The 17853-nt window shown below is 52.0% G+C and overlaps 2 protein-coding genes across 10 annotated transcripts in view; one reads left to right on the forward strand and one right to left on the reverse strand.

The window, feature by feature from the left end:
• Positions 1 to 16943, forward strand: GRHPR (glyoxylate and hydroxypyruvate reductase). 3 transcript variants are annotated; one of them, XR_010841611.1, is made up of 10 exons: positions 2 to 135; positions 2307 to 2437; positions 2836 to 2908; positions 3468 to 3584; positions 4694 to 4782; positions 5899 to 6003; positions 6779 to 6914; positions 8200 to 8330; positions 9979 to 10135; positions 14151 to 16599. XR_010841611.1 is itself a non-coding variant. In XM_059073273.2 (9 exons), the coding sequence occupies exons 1-9, from the start codon at positions 53 to 55 to the stop codon at positions 9629 to 9631; spliced, it is 987 nt and encodes a 328-aa protein (XP_058929256.1). In that variant the 5' UTR covers positions 1 to 52; the 3' UTR covers positions 9632 to 9852. The 3 variants fall into 3 exon arrangements, 1 of the variants encoding a protein (XP_058929256.1); XR_010841610.1 differs by having other exon boundaries at positions 9 to 135; positions 16069 to 16943; XM_059073273.2 differs by lacking the exons at positions 9979 to 10135; positions 14151 to 16599 and adding an exon at positions 9510 to 9852 and having other exon boundaries at positions 1 to 135.
• ZBTB5 (zinc finger and BTB domain containing 5) overlaps positions 10691 to 17853 on the reverse strand; it is a 22555-nt gene continuing 15392 nt past the window's right edge. For 2 of the 7 annotated variants that reach the window (XM_067039703.1, XM_067039704.1), the window contains exons 2-4: positions 13292 to 15351; positions 12062 to 12180; positions 10691 to 11397 (exon numbers count right to left, since the gene is read on the reverse strand). In XM_067039703.1, the coding sequence (XP_066895804.1) occupies positions 13317 to 15347 (2031 nt within the window). In that variant the 5' untranslated portion in view covers positions 15348 to 15351 and the 3' untranslated portion in view covers positions 10691 to 11397; positions 12062 to 12180; positions 13292 to 13316. Of the gene's footprint in view, positions 11398 to 11946; positions 12181 to 13291; positions 15352 to 17853 lie in introns of those variants that run through there. The other 5 variants (XM_059073239.2, XM_067039700.1, XM_059073242.2 and 2 more) reach the window with 4 other exon arrangements.

Here is a 17853-nt window from a genome sequence, read left to right on the forward strand (position 1 = left end):
GGCCTGCTTCCGCCCGCGGGGTCCGGCACAGTATCCGGCGGCTGCAAGGTGAATGAGGCCTGTGCGACTCATGAAGGTGTTTGTGACGCGCAGGATCCCCCCTGAGGGCAGCGCCGCGCTCGCCCGAGCCGCAGAGTAAGAGCCCGGCGCCCCCGCACGCTCCGCGCGCCGAGTCCCCGCCCTCCGGGCGCGAGTTCTGCGGGTGGCGTCGCGGGAAGGGGCTGCAGAGCCCCAGGCGCCGCTCCGGGACCTCGGGCCCCCAGTACGCGGGCTGACTCAGCGTCTCCGGGCGGGTCGGGGTAGGCCTCCCGAGGCCCAGTTAGTTATTTTTGGTGGGGCGGACGGGGTGGTCCGTGGCGTCAGAGAGATCCGGGATCCTGCGCTTGGGCCTTGGCCGAAGTTTCCAACCTGTGCCTGGCCAGGACGGTCTTGGAGTTTGGCGAAGCTTAGAGAAGGTTCTCTGGGGCCCAGCTTTCTCCAGGCCCGTTGCCGTGACTCTGGGACCCGCAGATCCCCTGGCCCTTGCCGTGTGGGTGGGGGAAAGGGCTGGAGCCCTCCCCAGTCATGGCCCTGGGGAGAGGGGAGACGGCCCATGACACACGGTACAGGCTGTTAATCTTTTACCCTCTGTGGTCACTTGGCCAAGTCAGCGACCTTGGCAGTCACTGGATTACCTGGTCCCTTTGGACAGTTGTCAGGGGGCCTCTGGTAGCATTTCTTAAATTGAACCCTGCAGGTCAGCCTTGCTAGGTGCTTCATATACGTAAACTCCTAATCCTTCAGTACTGTGAAGTCGGTACTGTAATTCCCACTTTACAGAGAAAATTGGGAGAGGTTAAGTACCTTCCCCAATGACCGTGTGTGGCACAGCTGGGATGTGAACTTGGCTCTGTCTGCTGCAGTCTGAGCCCTGCATTATGCAGGTTTGCACCGCCCATATCAGGCAGGGAGAAGGTGGAACCCAGCCTCAGAGACCAGTGCCAGGGGAAAATGAGATTTGTTCACTTCATTCAATGCAATAAAACCTTTGCTGAGGGCTTCCCTGGTGGCGCAGTGGTTGAGAGTCCGCCTGCCGATGCAGGGGACGCGGGTTCGTGCCCCGGTCGGGGAAGATCCCACATGCTGCTGAGCGGCTTGGGCTCGTGAGCCATGGCCGCTGAGCCTGCGCGTCCGGAGCCTGTGCTCCGCAACGGGAGAGGCCACAACAGTGAGAGGCCCGCGTACCGCAAAACAAAACAAAACAAAACACCTTTGCTGAGGACTTGCCATGTACCAAGCATTGAGGGGGGAAGAGGGGAGGGCAGAAACAGCAAGGGCACTAATGGTAGCAGCTCACACTGCTATAGCGCTGTGCCACCATCAAAGGAGGGTGAAAGGAAGCCTGTGCCTGGGGCTTGGGCGTGGAGGTGCTGCGGCGGGGAATTCTGGGAAGTGCCAGCAGCTCTGTGTATTGCGCGTGTAGATGCTCCGTATGTGTTGGCTGCACAGAATTAAATGTCAAGGGCTTGGAGGTTGGGCAGCACCATGGGAAAACATGCCCCGTGCCCACCAGCCACCATAGAAGTGCCCCCTGAAACTCCTCCATGTTGAACTGCTTTGATCTTGTCCAAGTACAAAGTCAAGAGCAAGAGTTTTTCATTTCATGGACTCATAGGAGAGGATGTGCAACTAGACAGGGAAATCAAGCCCCATCTGATGGGACCCCCCCACTGGCCTTCCCAACAATAGGCAGCCCAGGCCCAGGAGCTCACTACCTGTGAGGCCTCCTGTAGGGGTAAGAAAGCGCTTCCTTGGGGCTTCCCTGGTGGCGCAGTGGTTGAGAGTCCGCCTGTCGATGCAGGGGACACGGGTTCGTGCCCCAGTCCGGGAAGATCCCACATGTCGCAGAGCGGCTGGGCCCGTGAGCCATGGCCGCTGAGACTGCGCGTCCGGAGCCTGTGCTCCGCTCCGCAACGGACAAGGCCACAACTGTGAGGGGCCCGTGTACCAAAAAAAAAAAAAGAAAGCGCTTCCTTATGTTGAGCTGAGAGCCGTCCCCGTGACTTTCTTCTTTCACTGTAGGCCCCTTTCAGTCCTTGTCAGAGAGCTGTGCTCTGTGACAGTCCTTCACCCTCAGGACAGTTCTGAGGCAACCCACGCCTGACCTTGACTCGCCTCAGCCAGCCCCAGGCAGCTTGAGGCCAGAGCAAGCAGAAGACAGTGTCTCCCACTCTGGGAGGGGTCTGCAGGGGGCTGGAGGGGCTCTGGGGGCCTGGGGGCACCTGCGGGGCTCCCGCACTTCTGAGCGGTCTTTCCTTTGCCTTCAGCTGTGAGGTGGAGCAGTGGGATTCTGATGAGCCCATCCCCAGCAAGGACCTGCAACGGGGTGCGGCCGGGGCCCATGGCCTGCTCTGCCTCCTCTCTGACCGCATAGACAAGGAGCTCCTGGATGCTGCAGGTGTGTGCACTGGGCAGGCCCGGGGAGGGTTCCAAGGGTGTCTGGCCCTGGTGGACATAGCAGCCTTCTGCTGCTGGTTCCCAAGCAGGTCTTCAGTGACCTCTCTGAGCTCTGAGGGCATTCACTGCAGACCTAGGCCAGAGGGAGCAGTTGTGTGCGGTTCCATCTGGCACACACTTTGCCCCTCTCTCCTGGCGGTGAGTCCCCAGAGGGAGGCCTTAGGAGGGCAAAGACCGTGGTGTGGAGGAGAGCCAGGGCCCAGGGCCCTCGTCCAGCTCTGTTCATCCTTGCTTCATGACCTGAACAGGGCCCTGCCTTTTCTGGACCCGACTATAGTGTGCAGGAGGGCCTTGAATCCCATCAGCAAAGATACAAACAATGCTTTTTCTGCCCAACAGGAGCCAATCTCAAAGTCATCAGCACAATGTCCGTGGGTGTCGACCACTTGGCTTTGGATGAAATTAAGAAGCGGTAAGTGCAGCTTGGGCTCTGGAAGCAGGGCCTGGAGTGAGGGGTGACTACCAGAGAGGGAAAAAGAGGAGCTGACTGTTTATTTTTTTCTTCATATTCTTTGACCATTCAGTGAAAACGTAAGGTAGCTGATGATAAAATCTGCTCATGTGTGCACACATCAGTTAAGGTAAGGCCGAGCAGTCAGAAGCAGTGGGTAACAATGTCCAGGTGACACCCTTTCACATTCATTCTTTTTTTTTTTGACCCCCACAATAACCCCTTCAAGTAGAAAAGGCAAGTATTATTATTTCCCTCTTTAGATGAGGAAGTTCAGAAAAGTTAAGTAGTTACTGGCTCCAGACTTTGGACCCCTATCTTCCATCTTATATCCTTCTCAAAATGGGAGATAATCAAGATGGGAATGAGGGCTGGCCATTCCTGAGTGCTCACTTACAGCTCTGAGCTTCCCGACAGGCAGCGCAAAGAGGGAACAAAGCTGCATCACGGCAATGTCCCAGCAGTAGAAATTGGTGAAGGTGCTTGAGGCCAGTTTTACCGCCAGATCTTTGATTCGTAGTGGGATCCGTGTGGGCTACACCCCAGATGTCCTGACGGACGCCACAGCCGAACTCGCTGTCTCCCTGCTGCTCACCACCTGTCGCCGGTTGCCTGAGGCCATCGAGGAGGTGAAGAAGTGAGTGAACACTTGGCAGGGAAGTCGACTCTGCTCAGCAGCTAGTACTTGAGCACCCAGTGTCACCCTGGACCAGAGGTGATCCTGTCCCCGGCTGTGCCCCAACTAAGGAGGGGGGACAGACTCAGGCACGATACTAAAATGCACAGCAGAGCTGAGATAAACAGGGCATGAAGGGAAATTGTGGGGGAGGAGCGTGGATGAGGGAAGGCTGCGTGGAAGTGGTAGCTGGTGGGCGTCCTCTTGAGCCCTTAGAGGGCTCTGTCCACCATCATGTGGGAATCCAAAAGACTCTGGAAACTGAAGGTTGTTTCATTTCATTGAAGATGCACCAACGTGCTTGATATGAGTGCCACCCCAGATGCTGTTGAGGGTGTTATGTAGAATACAGCATATGCACCTTACACCTTCCTAAAATCTGAAAATTTTAAAATTCTGGCCTGAGGGTTTCAGATCAGAGATGTGGGTCTGTACATCCAGAGTTAGGAAAGATACTCCAGGTGCGGGGACTGGCTTGAGCAAAGGCCAGGAGGCATGCAGATGCAGCCTCTCAGAGAATGTTTACTGGGAGAGGGGGTTTGAGGTGGGGATGTGGCAGGGACAGAGGCTGCATGGGGCTGACTAGACACGGTGCTGAATGTCCCTCTCACCCTTCTGTCGAGGGAGTTGGTCCTTTCATTGGAGGTGACTCAAGACAGGCTTTATTCCCCTCTCCACTCAAGGCAACAGGGGTGGGCCTGTGGCTTCCCTGGAGCACTGAGAATACTGGTTTTGGAATCCTACATCCTGGGTTTGTAACCTGCTGCTCGGCCCTGGCTGTGTGACCTCACATAGATTGCCCTTTCTTGTCTCAGTTTTCCCGTCTGCAAAATGGGAGGAGAACCTGTAAGGCCCCTTCCAGCCTTCGGATTCTGTGTCCCCAGTGGCTTTAAAGGAAGAGTCAGTCACCCTGCTTATCGGCAGCACCCAGTGGCTGTAGGGGTAACACATGCTCCTCTCAATCCTTGACTGGAGGGTTGGGCCTGTCCCTTGGACCACAGCGTCTGCGCAGCGGCCCTCATCTTTGCCCGAGACCAGAGCCTCTAACCCGTCCTTCTCTCTCCCTGCAGCGGCGGCTGGACCTCCTGGAAGCCCCTGTGGATGTGTGGCTACGGCCTCACACAGAGCACCGTTGGCATCATCGGTCTGGGGCGCATAGGTGAGGCTCCCATCTACCCAGATTGGCACCCTGGCTCTCACGTCTTGGTTTGAGTCTCTGGCACCCCGTGTCCAGATGCTGACAATCCTTCTTTGGAAAGGGTTGCTGTACCTGGGTGCAGTAGGGATATCTCTAGCGAGAAGACACAGCATCGTAAAACAGAGGCCAAAAAAATAAAATAAGGAGTTCCTTAAGAACTCACTAGGTGATAGAAACAAGTTGTAAGAGCCAGGGTTCTTTATGATTATAGCTGTGTACAGGACAGATGAAAGAGATGATGGCTGCAGGGTCGGGACTTTTAGGAGGGGTTTACTGTGGGACCCAGGCCTGGGTTCTGGAAGGCATCTGACTCCTAAAGCCTTAATTCAGGAACCAGAGGGTCCAGCGGACAGAGCTTACCTGTGATTCTGAGGCGGGGCAGAGCTACTTTTCTTCCAGTGGCCCCCAGCGCTGGAGAAGCCTGGCATAGGCCGGTGGCTCTCTGGCACCCTGCCTGGTGCAGAGGTGAGGGTGAGGATGGGAGGGGTGCATAAATTGTCCGGCCAGCCAGCAGCCCTGCCTCCCATACTAGAGGGCTGCTTGGAGGAAGCCAGCAGCTTTGGGACATGATCTGCGTCTGAAAATCCAGCTGCCCAAGCCTGTCCCGGCAGCAGTGTGTGTGCAGAGGGTCAGGGTCGGGGTGAGTCGGCAGTTGGGCAGCGCCACCAGAAAGTCGGGTGGGGTCTGTGGGTGCACCAGCAGAAGCAGAGGGTCCAGAAGGAGGAAGGGGACCGTGTGCTCAGACCTCTGCTGGGCTGCCAGGTCCAGTGCTCAGGGAAGGCTAGCAGATGGCCCTCAAGATGGCCAGCACCGTGTGAGGACAGCACAAGTCAGCCACAGCCACACAAGAGCTGTGGTGCTGCCTTCAGATCCCTGAAGGACTATCACACGGACCCCTGAGGGCAGTGTGGGCCGGCAGGGGGCTGGGTACAGTGTGGCAGGAGTGGTTAATGTTGGGAAGGACCTCCCCACCTCCACCCTTCCCCCAGGAGCTCCGGCTTTGTGGAGCTGCTGGGTGCTGCCCTGCCCTCTTGAGGGACTGCGAACAAGCGCTGACCCTTGACTCCTTGCCTCCAGGCCAGGCCATTGCTCGGTGTCTGAAACCATTCGGTGTCCAGAGATTGCTTTACACAGGGCGCCAGCCCAGGCCTCAGGAAGCAGAGGAATTCCAGGCAGAGTTTGGTAAGTAAAACCTCAGTTTGCACAGGAACCCCACCTGTGCTCGGCTGGATGGTTCTCCGTGTTTGCTGTAACGGCAGCACTTTGGGGCAGAATGCAGGAGCTCCATGGTGTCTGTGGTGTGCCTTAGCTGTTGTCTGACCTCCCTGCCCCTGCACGCAGAGGCCCATTCAGGGGGCAAAGGGACTCACCCAGGCCACACAGTGAGTACTGTCAGTGCCAGAGGGACTCCAGGTCTCCTGTCTTGCAGGGTCTTTTATCACCATTGTCCATGTACAAACAGAGCAGCAGGGATGGTGACACATATAAGGAATTGCTAGGAACTTTCACGCAAAGTTTCCTTAATCAACTGGTGAGCGCTTACCCGCCAGCCTTGTGTCCGGGTGGATCCAGCTCCCTGGCAGGCGCACAGCGTGGTGAGCGGAGGGCAGGCTGGATCTCAGCCACTCTGCCCCCTTGGCACATTGGGCCTTGAAGGTGGTCAAAGCTGGAGTGGCCCAGATCCCATTGTGTGACCTTGAATAAGCTCCTGCCCCTCTCTGGCCTCAGTTTCCCCACCTTTAGAGCAGGGGGCTGGCTGAATGATACAACATACCAGGATCCCACGAGTGTCTGTTGACTTTGTGCAGTTATTAGAGTTCTCCAGGTAGAGACAAGGCCTTCAGGAAGCATCCTGGGAGTTTCCATTATGGGCAGAGGGAGGAACGGTCAAGGTTCCCACCCTCTTGCTGGCCCTAACCTGGGACACAGCACCTGATGGAGCGCTGCCCTCCCACAGTGTCCACCCACCAGCTGGCCGCTGAGTCTGACTTCATTGTCGTGGCCTGCTCCTTAACACCTGCAACCAGGGGGCTCTGCAACAAGGACTTCTTCCAGCAGATGAAGAAAACAGCTGTATTTGTCAACATCAGCAGGTATTCTGGGTCACCAGGCAAGCCTAGAGAGGGGCTGTCCCTGCTGCTGTGACCTGAGGTTTTTCTTCCCCATGGGCTGTCAGTGAGACTCAGGCTGAGCTTACTGCCCTCCATAAACCAATCAACCAAACAACTCGGAAATACAGTAAAGGCACCAGAGCATGTCCCAGGTGCTCAGAGCAGGGCCTGGCCTGTTTGGTTCCCAGCAGTACCCTTGGCCTTGCTCAGGAAGTGAAGGCACCGTGGCAGCAAGTTACCAGGTAACCCTGTACCTCTGACCACAAAGGGGTGGCCTTAATGTTCTTTACAGCCCTTTGGAGGCCGACCTTCATGGTGATGAGCCTGGGTCTGTCTGTGTGAGTCAATGACAGCTTGAACCCTCATGCTCCTGGGCAGACAGACCCAAAGCCCAGGTTGTCTTGGGTCCTCAAAGTGTCCCCAGGGTGCCTTTAGGCCACTGAGCATGTGATGGGGGCAGACCTTCCTTCTTTGCCACTCCAACCCATTCTTAGCTAGTGCCCTTTGAACCCACTTAAATCAATTTGGAGGCAAAGATGGGCAATGGGGAGGGGACTCCAAGGGCTCATCCACCCCACAGGTGCCTGTAGTTACTGACATTTAGCTGCAAAGGGGGTGCCTTTGGGGTGGAGTGAACATGCAGGAACACAGGGCTCGCACTGATGCCAACAGTGTCGTTGCTTCCGTCGCGTACCCAGTCCTTCAGGGCACTGGGTTATTTATTGCTGCACGAGTATCGTTGAGTGCACAATGTGAAGTTTCTAGCAAACCAGTTCTCTACTCCAGTGGTTCATTGATGGGAAGGATGTCTGCTCACTTGGATGGAGGTAGTTGGGTGTATCCTCAGGTCTCTGCCTGCAGTTGGGCAGGTGCCTGACACTTGCTGCAGTGCTTGTCAGCCGGAGGTCGGGAGCCCAACACACATGCAGGCTCTGGGTCCCGTTCATGCAGTGGTGCGTGTAAGCAAGCTTTGATGCTCCTAGCACTCCTAGGAGTTAGGTAGTATTCTCCCTATCATACAGAGGAGGACCCTGAGGCACAGAGAATTTGAGATACTTGCCCAAGGACACAGAGCTCGAAAGTGGCAGGCTGGAGTTCTCTGTATTAGTGTACAAACTATAAATAAGTACACTATAAGGCTTACTGCTTTGAAAGTTAGTGCCAAGTGCCAGGTTGATGGGAAAATTCATTCTCTGCGTGGTTCTGCCCTAAAGGCGACCTGGGTAGAGGGCGCTCTGGGGCACCCACATCACACCGTCATTCTCAGGGGAGAAGTGGTGGACCAGGATGACCTGTACCAGGCCCTGGCCAGTGGTCAGATTGCAGCTGCTGGACTGGACGTGACGACCCCAGAACCACTGCCTACAAACCACCCTCTCCTGACCCTGAAGAACTGCGGTAAGAAATGCGCTTTGCCAGCAACACTTCACCCGGCCCCGGTTCCTTCCCGCCACGGCTTGTGAAGCCAGCTTGCAGTTCTCCCAACACTCGGGTTAAGCACTGTGCCCCCAGAGAGACACAAGCCACAGCCGCCAGAGGTGGGAGTCGCAGCTCCAAACGCACTTTCTCAGGCTAAGTTTTAACAGTCATACCCTCTTCCCTGTCCCCTAGCCCCCGGGGAGGTAGATGCATCTGGCACCTCAGCCCCTGTGACACCTTAGTGCAGTGGTTCTCAAACTTTTATGTTCATTGGTCACCTGGAGGGACTGATCAAACACACGGTGCCGGGCCCCCCCACGATTCTGCCTCAGGGATGAGGCCTGAGAATGTGCTGCTAATGTCTCCCACGCTGCTGCTGCCCCTTGGCCGGGGAGCCCTGTGAGAACCACTTACTTAGCATTCCTCTTTAGACTCCTCAGTTACCGTTAACAGTTCTTTATATTATGGTCTCTGTGTTCAGCTAGCTGGTGTGCTCTCTGCCTCCAGACTAATATGTAACCGAGTGGAAGGGCCTCAGGTTGTCTGGGCCAGTCCCTGTCCTTTACTTACGTTCTGGAAGGGAAAACCAAAGAGAAGGGCCATAGCTGCCTTCCCCCCCCAGTGAATGCTCCCATTATTGGAGCCCTTGGAAGCTCTACCATCCCCGCCCCCGTGCCCATCTGAGAGGAACATTGGCTGTGACGGCCAGGCTGTTGCCCGGAGCTGGGAAAACTCCCATCCCCCCAAGCCCTGGGCCTTTAGCTCGGTGCCCTGGGTACTGCTTTCGAAAGGTGCACATTAGGGACGAGTGACCTCACTTGCTCTGCAGTGGGGCCAGAGGAAGCTGTGCTATCCAGCCTTTCATCTAGTTATTTCGGGAGATCAGAAGCCCAGGGCGTCACCTAGTTTTGCCATCTGATATTTGAAGGGCTGCGTCTAGACAGGCTCCAAGACTCCTTCTAGCCCTGACATTCTTGTGTTCAGGATATATAATTCTTGTCACCCTTGTGTCTGGGTTTCGGTAGCCCTGGGGGAATGGAGTGCTTAGTGAGAGGGGGGAAGGCAAATCTTTTTATTGGCACATCCTAGCCATGAAAAAAGGGCCCGAGTTAAGGCTCTTGAATCACCCTCATTTCCCTTTCTTCCTCTTCTTTCCAGTGATCCTGCCCCACATTGGCAGTGCCACCCATAGAACCCGAAACACCATGTCCTTGTTGGCAGCTAACAACTTGCTGGCTGGCCTGAGAGGGGAGCCGATGCCCAGTGAACTCAAGCTGTAGCCACATGGGAGACACTGAGGCTAGGAGGCAAACGGCCCCAGGATTCTGTCAGACGCACCCAGGCTTGATTGATTGGACCCACAGGATGGGAGCCAAAGAAAAATGTCTGATGTGTACTGATTCTGTGGGGGGAAGACTGGTGCTAATGGATGTGCTCCCACTTTTGTGGTTGGAAGCATCTGAGCCCAAAGTGTGTAATTCTATTAAATAATTCTCTGAGAGACCGCCTGGGCGTGTAACTGGGAGAAGCTGATGATAAGAGCATCTGCTTACATTTTCTAAATCAGGGCCTCTAGTGACTGCAGGTTCTTCTTCCCACCCCCATCCCCATGCATTTCAATTATTAGAGCCTGTCCAAACCACCTTACCCCTCATCCTCTGCTAAAATGCCTTCAAGTGTTCCTCACTGAGGACAGGACAACCACAGCCCAGTGGTGACCGCGGCAATTGGACCTGCTCCCTAGACCGTCGGACAAATTAAACACACATGGCAAAAAGAACTAGGTAAGGTCACAATACTCATTTTTTGGTCAAGACTAATCAAGGTAGGTGCGTTTCTTAATTTTTATTTTAAAATTAGTTTCAGCACCTTTGTATTTTGTCCCTCGTGTCCATCTCCTCACTCCCCAGGTGAATGCCCTTTTCTAATCACCTCAGTCCTCCTAAGGCCAGGCCACCAGCACTGCCAAAGCCCTGCTCCTGCTGAGAGACCTGGGCTCCAGTTCTTCCCCACAGCTGAGCCAGGCTGGAGAGTGGAGTCTTCACCCTGGGAGGCACATTAAGGGGGCCGCAGAAAGCGCAAAATTTGGCAGGCCCACTAGGAGTAAAACTGCAATGAGAACAACACATCACCCTTGTCCACAGCTCAAAGCTCAGGGAAAGCACGAGGGACTAATGACCAATAATTGTTATTAACCGACAGCATAAGAGTATTTTCTAGGAAGCTTGGTTTTAAAAAAAACTACTGGTCACAGCAGGGTTAGCAGAGAAAGCAATACTACTTCACTTTTTTATTTCAACCTTAATAACCTAAGGCGAAGAAAAAGAACACATAATTAGTTAGAGGCAAGAATATGACAAATTTTTTATTTCAAAGTCTCAAATTTTGACCAGCATAGCACCACTGACACAGGTGCCCCGATAGAACTTTATGATTTGGTCACCAGATATGATTATGCCAAGCTATAATTAAGGCTAACCAATCAAATCCAGGTACCCAATACCGGTTAAAATTTAGGTAGAAACTACCAATTTGTAGGAACCCTGGGACTGGTTTTCCAGGGAACCTCTGAATTATTTTTTAAGTGTTACAGCATGTACGAGAACACTGGCTCACAGGCTTGCTTCTCACATGTAGGAACTGATTGACTAAGAGGTAGATGAGAGATTCCAGATTCCACTTAGCAGTGGAGAGGCAGGGCTCCAGCCGCTGTGTCAAGAGATAGGCCCTGAAGCAAGTCCGTTTAGGCTGGAGCTCAGGTGAGGGGGCGGCTTCCTGGCACCTCCTCCTCAAGGTGGAAGGGGAGGAGGGCTGCCACTGCTCTCCTGGTGCCACCGATTCCTCTTCCCAAGCCAGGCAGGGTGTCTCTCGTTCTCCACGTTGACCCACCTGCCTCCCAGGGTTAATCTCACGAGTCACTGGTCCCCACAGAGGGGTGGATGTGGAGCCTCCTCACATCAAGTCAGAGCATGACTGCTAACAATTCGCCACACACAGCTGAACCTCACAGGTGTCCCACAGCCTCCAGCCGTCTCCCCGACATCTGCTGAAAGGAGAGGAATCAGAGGTTTCCCTTTTGGTTTTCCTCCCTGGGAATCAGTTCATAGGAGATGCTAAGCAATGAACATTGTAAGTTTATCCATAGATATGTAACTGCATACACTAGATTAAGAGGAGAAAACACTTGTTGATTACCTTTCTTTCTAAACAAAGGTAAGAACTGAAGGATTTCACTTAATTATGCACAATGGCTTGTGTCTAAAAAAGCTGTATAAAAAATGAACTCATGTTCATGCATGGATTAAACTGACTTCATGAGCTCTATAGAGACACATTAACCTGTGCTTTTCCCCTGGAAGCTCATGAGCCAGGGCTCAGCCTAACAGCTGCTACCAAAAGCCCCGATGGCACAGGGTCAGAAGACCACAGATGGGGCTGGGGAAGAGAAGCAGTGGGGTCTATGGAGGCCCAGGGCAGTCACCCAGATGTCTCTTCAAACTGTCTCAGATGCTGCTTGGTGACTTCAATGCTCTGGGCTGCCCAACCCGCTTATATTTACCCATGAATACTGTTGCATTTGGATTTCAAACATTCAGTATTGGGTTGGGGCAACAACAAAAGTTCAGGGTCTGTACTTTAAAACGATAGTATAGGACACTAATAAAACCCACGATGGAGGGGGGTTGATTTCACTTTTGGTTAGTTTTTACCTGAAAACAGTAATCTAGGCCCGGGAAAGAAGCCATATGTGGCATGAGTGTGAAGAAGTGAAGCAGACAACGGGTTTGTCGTTGGGTGAGATGTGTCAGGCTGGACCAGCCCCCGAAATCTGCACGGAACAAAGGGTAAATGCGCCATAAAAGATCTCACTAAACAGGACTCCACACCATCAGAACAAAGACAAACACTAGCTCTTTTCTGACTTCCAAACATGGAACTGTGACATATGTAATACAAGTTGGTTAAAATACTGCTAAAACAGCACATACAGAAACAATACCTTACTTGTTGCTCCCTATAAGTACATACTCCTTTTACAACTTTGTTTTTAAAACCAGGAAAAATTGTTAAAACATCTATGTAACAAACAGTGATGTTTTCAAAAGTATATATACACCTAATAGTCCAGAGAACGCTCGCTCTGGACCCAGTGTCAGCACCATCAAAGTGCAGTGTCTGTGACTGCAAATCAGACAAAAATAAAAAATACAGTACTTTCTGAAGCCTAGGACTAGCTCATGATAAACTTTAAAGCGTTTTTGGCAGACAGGCACGTCCTCAAGGGCCTTCCTTTTAGACAGGCACAAAGTTGCCACTGGTTACACATAAGTTCATCTTGCATCACTGTACAGGTATATAATCTCATCAGAAGGTATATAGGAAATTTAATTAAATGCTTCAGAGTTTTACAAAAATTGCTAAAAAAACTTTTTTTGCACTTCAATTTTTAATTGTCAAATGTGCCACTTTTTTTTTTTTCTTTTGTGGTATGCGGGCCTCACTGTTGTGGCCTCTCCCGTTGTGGAGCACAGGCTCCGGATGCGCAGGCTCATCGGCCATGGCTCCCGGGCCCAGCCGCTCCGCGGCATGTGGGATCTTCCCAGACCGGGGCACAAACCCGTGTCCCCTGCATCGGCAGGCGGATTCTAAACCACTGCGCCACCAGGGAAGCCCAAATGTGCCACTTTTAATGTCATCGATTCCAAACTACTTTCTGACTGCATTACTCAACCCTAAGGAAGAAGTTGGTTTCAGGGATTGGATCCCTTCTCCGAAAGTGTACATTTCACTCAGAAATGTAGCAGCACAAGCACTACACCTATTAATTCTCTACTTATTAGTCATCGAAATTTGCACGAGCCATTCGCAGCCTGAAGCCTCAAACCCAAGGGCATTAACCACCAACCAAAAGAGACTGTAGTTTAGGTCCTGATACTGGCCTCATCATTATCTCAAGAAGTAGGGTTAGAGCAAAGTGCTGGGAAGGTTGCTGCTCTGCCAGCGCAGGCAGGTGGTCTTCGAGTGTTTGTACAGGTGGCTGGACTGACTGAATCTCTTGCCACACTTCAGGCAGGCGTAGGGTTTTTCACCTGTGTGAACACGGATGTGCTTCTTGCAATCTGTCAAGGTCAGGAAAGTCTTGCAGCAGATTTTGCAGGCATACTTGCGAGCCCCCTCTACGACTAAGACGTTGTGCTCCGATAAGGCCTTCTTGCACTTTGACAGGACGTCAGCAGATGCCCTCGTCAACTGCGGGGGGCCGGGCTGCGAAGGGTGGCCATTTTCAAATGAGGATGTGGCTGCGTTCATCATTAGCTGGGAACTGGCAGAGTTCTCTGGGATCTGTGAGCTCCTGACTGATGTTACCACTGGCATTTTGGGAGCTATGCGGCGGTAGTATGGAAAGTTACTGGCTCCACCTCTAGGGGAGCCCATCATTACCCTGGAGAAGGAGGAATGCAACCCCAAACCAGACCTGGAAAAATCCATCCCAAACTGTTCTCCTCCTTGGTAGCCTGAGGTCTGCACACATGGCAGGCCCATCACTTCCTGCATAGGCCTGACGAAGTGGGCATCTGTGGGCTCGCTGAACGGGTTCTCCACGTGAGAGCCAGGGGCTGAGGAGGGCCCGCCTGCAGGCCCAGCCTCTGGACTCAACAAATAAGGGGCCTCCCCCTCCAGCCTGCAGTCACTAGTGGTGTTTGGGATATTATCATCATTGTTCTGATTTGCACTAAAGTTACTTCCTCTGCTCTTGTTAAGAAAATTTGATATGCTAAAAGTGGATTTATGTTCTAGGTTATTTGTGACTTCCAAAATATGGATGTCTCCTACCCGGTCAGTGCTAGACTGGGGATCTGAAAAACTCCGGTCGCTGCTCTCGGGGCTGAGGTCTATCTTCTCGGCACTGACCACCACTCCCTCTACCTCCACCGATTCGCTGCCTTCTGCTTGGGAGGTCACGTCGCTCACTTCATCCTGAGGCTCAGGAGAGCTCAGGGGCTCAGATTTAACCACCACTCTCATGTGCTCCTTCTCACTAAGGCCAGCCTCAGGGTTTTCGCACTGAAAACCACTTTTCTCAGTTGTGGCTTCCTGCTCAAAACTAGCCTCGACCTGAGTGGCGCGGGAGGCCATGGAGAGCTGGGTCACGTTGCCGGCGCTGTTGTCGGACTGGCTGGGCACCTGGGCATCTTCTTGAGCACCAAAGGGCCGGTCAAACATGATGGCACTGTCGTCCTGGGTGTCGGTCATCCCGTCAGCTTTAGGGTTATCCACGATCTTCAGAGAATCTGGTGAAAAGAACTCCTCCCGAGAATGAACCCCCGGCCCATTCTCTGGCGTAACGTCGGAGATGGCAGACTCATCCAGGGCGGGTCGGAGCCGCTGTCTGGCCCGCTCCTCTGCAGACTGCTTGCGCTTATGCAGCCGTCTCATGGGGAAGGGTGTCCGCTGGTCCAGGTTACTGCGCATCGAGGAGCTCATGGGGGCCGGCTGCTCCTCACCACTCTGGCTGGAATTGAGGGCTGAGCTCACGATGCTCAGTCCCAGCTGCTGCAGCATAAAGGAGCGCTGCATGCGGGCACTCTGCTCCTGAACACGCTCACTGGGGGGAGACATGGGCAGCGTCCTTGTCGTTAGGTAATGTTTACATGCCTTAACAACAGAGTTCAAGTGCAGGTGAGAGGCTGCCAATAAGACATCCATAACGTTGCTCTCCCCCAGCATGAGGGTGGAGGTATACATCATGTCAATCAGTGCGGCAAAGGCCTCTGCTGTCACTACCTCGCTATCCAACTGGATCATGTTCATGGTCTGATCTCCCTCTGCCACAGAGAACAGGGCTCGGAAATGTGTACTGCATGCTGCTAGTACTGAGCGGTGGGCTTTGAAATGTCTGTTCCCCACTACAATGACACAATCACAGAGCTGGCCATGAAGTCTCTGGTAGTTCAGCTGCTGGAAGATCTGTTCAAAGTGCCCAGGAAAATCCATGATCCTATAAAAAAAGAAAGTGTTAAGATGCAGAAGAGCTTAAGTCAAAGTCAGAGCACAGAGGGTGCAATGACAAGAGAGGCATGGGGACTTCCCTGGCGGTCCAGTGGTTAAGACTTCGCCTTCCAATGCAGGGGGTGTGGGTTCGACCCTGGTCAGGGAGCTAAGATCCCACATGACTGGCATCTAAAAAACCAAAACATAAAACAGAAGCGATGTTGTAACAAATTCAATAAACACTAAAAAAATGGTCCACATCAAAAAAAAAAAAATCTTAAAAATAAGAGGGAGGCATGAATGGCCAAGCTTGGACCTTTCAAAGCTTGCGATGTTTCTGATGGTGGGCAGGCAGACTAAACACCTGTCCAATAAGGAGCAAATGCTGAGTCGGCTTACAGCCCTGGAAGCCTGCACACACACACAGATCAGCTACTGGCTGTTTACAGCCTCCCCTTCACCCTTACATGACCCACTTTTAACACTTAGGGTCCATGTTAAAAAAGACCAGTGTGTGGGTGATGCAACATCTATACCTGAGAAGTCAGAGTTCTGCATTCCCTAAGGACAATAAACTCCAAGAAATTATAAAGTCTTTTAGCAACCTTAAATAAGGGCAAATCAATATTAGTGGGGAAGAGTTCCAGTTATAGATGGTAGTAGATTGCACTCATGCATTTACCCTCTCCACCCCTAAAAGTTTTTTGGTTTTGTTGTTTTAAAGGTAAAAACCCACAAGGGAAAAAAGAATGGGAAAGAAATATCAATAGCATTTTGGAAGCTCGTGAGCAGGTAAACGAATGCATGCTGACTGACTTAGCATGCCCAGAAAGCTGAATCCTAAACTGGCAGTGGCTAAAACAACCTGACATATATAAGCCACCACCCACCCAGAGGCTCAGAACTGGCTGCCAAGGTGCCAGGGGAAGTGGAGTGAAGATGATGTCAAGACAAGGGGACTGGCTGGAAGTCTATTCGATAAAAAAAATAATCTAATGGAAGTTCCACACCTGTGGCACAGAAAAGGTAAAGCTATAGAGACAGAGTAGATTAGTGGTTTTCTGGGACTGGGGTTGGGCTCGGGGCAGGACTGCAGGTGGCAAGAGGGACTTCTGGGGGCATGACGGAAGTGTTCTAAAGTTGGGTTATGATGGTTACACATCAAATTCTCTAAAAATAGTTGAACTGTACACTTAAAACAAGGAATTTTATGGTATGTACATAGACCTCAATAAAGCTCAATAAATTAAACTTCAAAAAAAATGGATAAAGAAAAACGAGATGAACAAGCTCCAGAACCATCTGGTCAGACTCCATTTTGACCTGTAGGGCTTCTATACAGCCAACCCAACCGACTGCTTAGAACATTACATGTATCTTTGATGATACTACAGAATTACTAGGTTTTTCTCCCCGTTGGGTGTGATAATGGCATTCTGATTTTTTTTTCAAAAGAGTAGTTTTTAAAGAGATAACATATAGAAATACAGATGAAATGACATGATGTCTAGCATTTGCTTCAAAAGCTTATTTTTTGTACATTTCAAATTTTTTATAAATGTTAAAATTAAATTTAAAAAGGGAATAAAGAAGAGACCGCATGGACTATGGGTGGATCACTTTCCAAAGCTGAGTTTGGAATCATTACATATCTGTACATTTTCATCTCCTGGACTCATCAGAAACAAGAACTTGCTTGTCCTCTCCTAAGAAACTGCTACACTTCCTAGGAACTATAGGACTGCTGATTCAAAGTCTAACTCCTTGACTAGTGCTCATGACACACTCTCATTGTGTGGTTAGAACACAGGGTCAGTAACCCCCGAAATGGCCCTGCTCTGTGCCTTCTGCCCACAGACTCTGTAGAAGCTGAAGGAGCCACAAAGTTTAAAACCCTGTTTTATCCTCTGCAGCAAAGGAACCTCTGGTCCTCTGGGAGGGAGTGAGGCAGAATCTAATGGTTACACCCCAGGATACAAACACATGCAGACAGACAGTTGTGCCTGGCACTAGAGATAAAATGATCCCATCTCTGCCCTCAGGGGCGACAGACTAATCAACATTCAAATACAATAAAGTATTGCAAGTGCTGTGGAAGGAAGTACAAGGTGCTACAGGAGACAAAGAAAGGGCGCCTGCCTCTGACGGGTTGGTGGAGGGGGTGTGGAAAAGCCTCTTCGAGAAAGAAGCCTGCAGCTCCCTGCTGGGCTTGGGTGGCAGAACCGGAGAAACTCTGTACTCAGGACATGAGGCGGGGACGAGCTGCTACACCCACAACTGGAGCATGAAGTTAAAGTCCACACTAGAACGTAAGACATTCTACCCACCCCACCCACCAATAGAAGAGTAGCAGCCCAGGGTTCATATACCCAGGGAATCCCTCCAACAGACCACTTGGGTCCCCATCAAACTTCCCTACAATGAAGCCCACCAGTCCTCAAGGCCCATTCACTCAGCTTCCAATCAGTCAGGTAGAAGCACCACAAACTGGAGGGGAAAAATCCCTAAC

The sequence above is a fragment of the Kogia breviceps genome, chromosome 8 (assembly GCF_026419965.1).
Source record: "Kogia breviceps isolate mKogBre1 chromosome 8, mKogBre1 haplotype 1, whole genome shotgun sequence".
Classification (NCBI taxonomy): domain Eukaryota; kingdom Metazoa; phylum Chordata; class Mammalia; order Artiodactyla; family Physeteridae; genus Kogia; species Kogia breviceps.

What these genes read in the sequence shown, in the direction of transcription:
- GRHPR (XM_059073273.2), top strand. Translation starts at nt 53, where the DNA reads ATGAGGCCTGTGCGACTCATGAAGGTGTTTGTGACGCGCAGGATCCCC. An exon ending in GGAGCTCCTGGATGCTGCAG is followed by an intron (nt 2,438 to 2,835) that starts GTGTGTGCACTG and finishes TCTGCCCAACAG; the next exon opens with GAGCCAATCTCAAAGTCATC. An exon ending in TTGGATGAAATTAAGAAGCG is followed by an intron (nt 2,909 to 3,467) that starts GTAAGTGCAGCT and finishes TTTGATTCGTAG; the next exon opens with TGGGATCCGTGTGGGCTACA.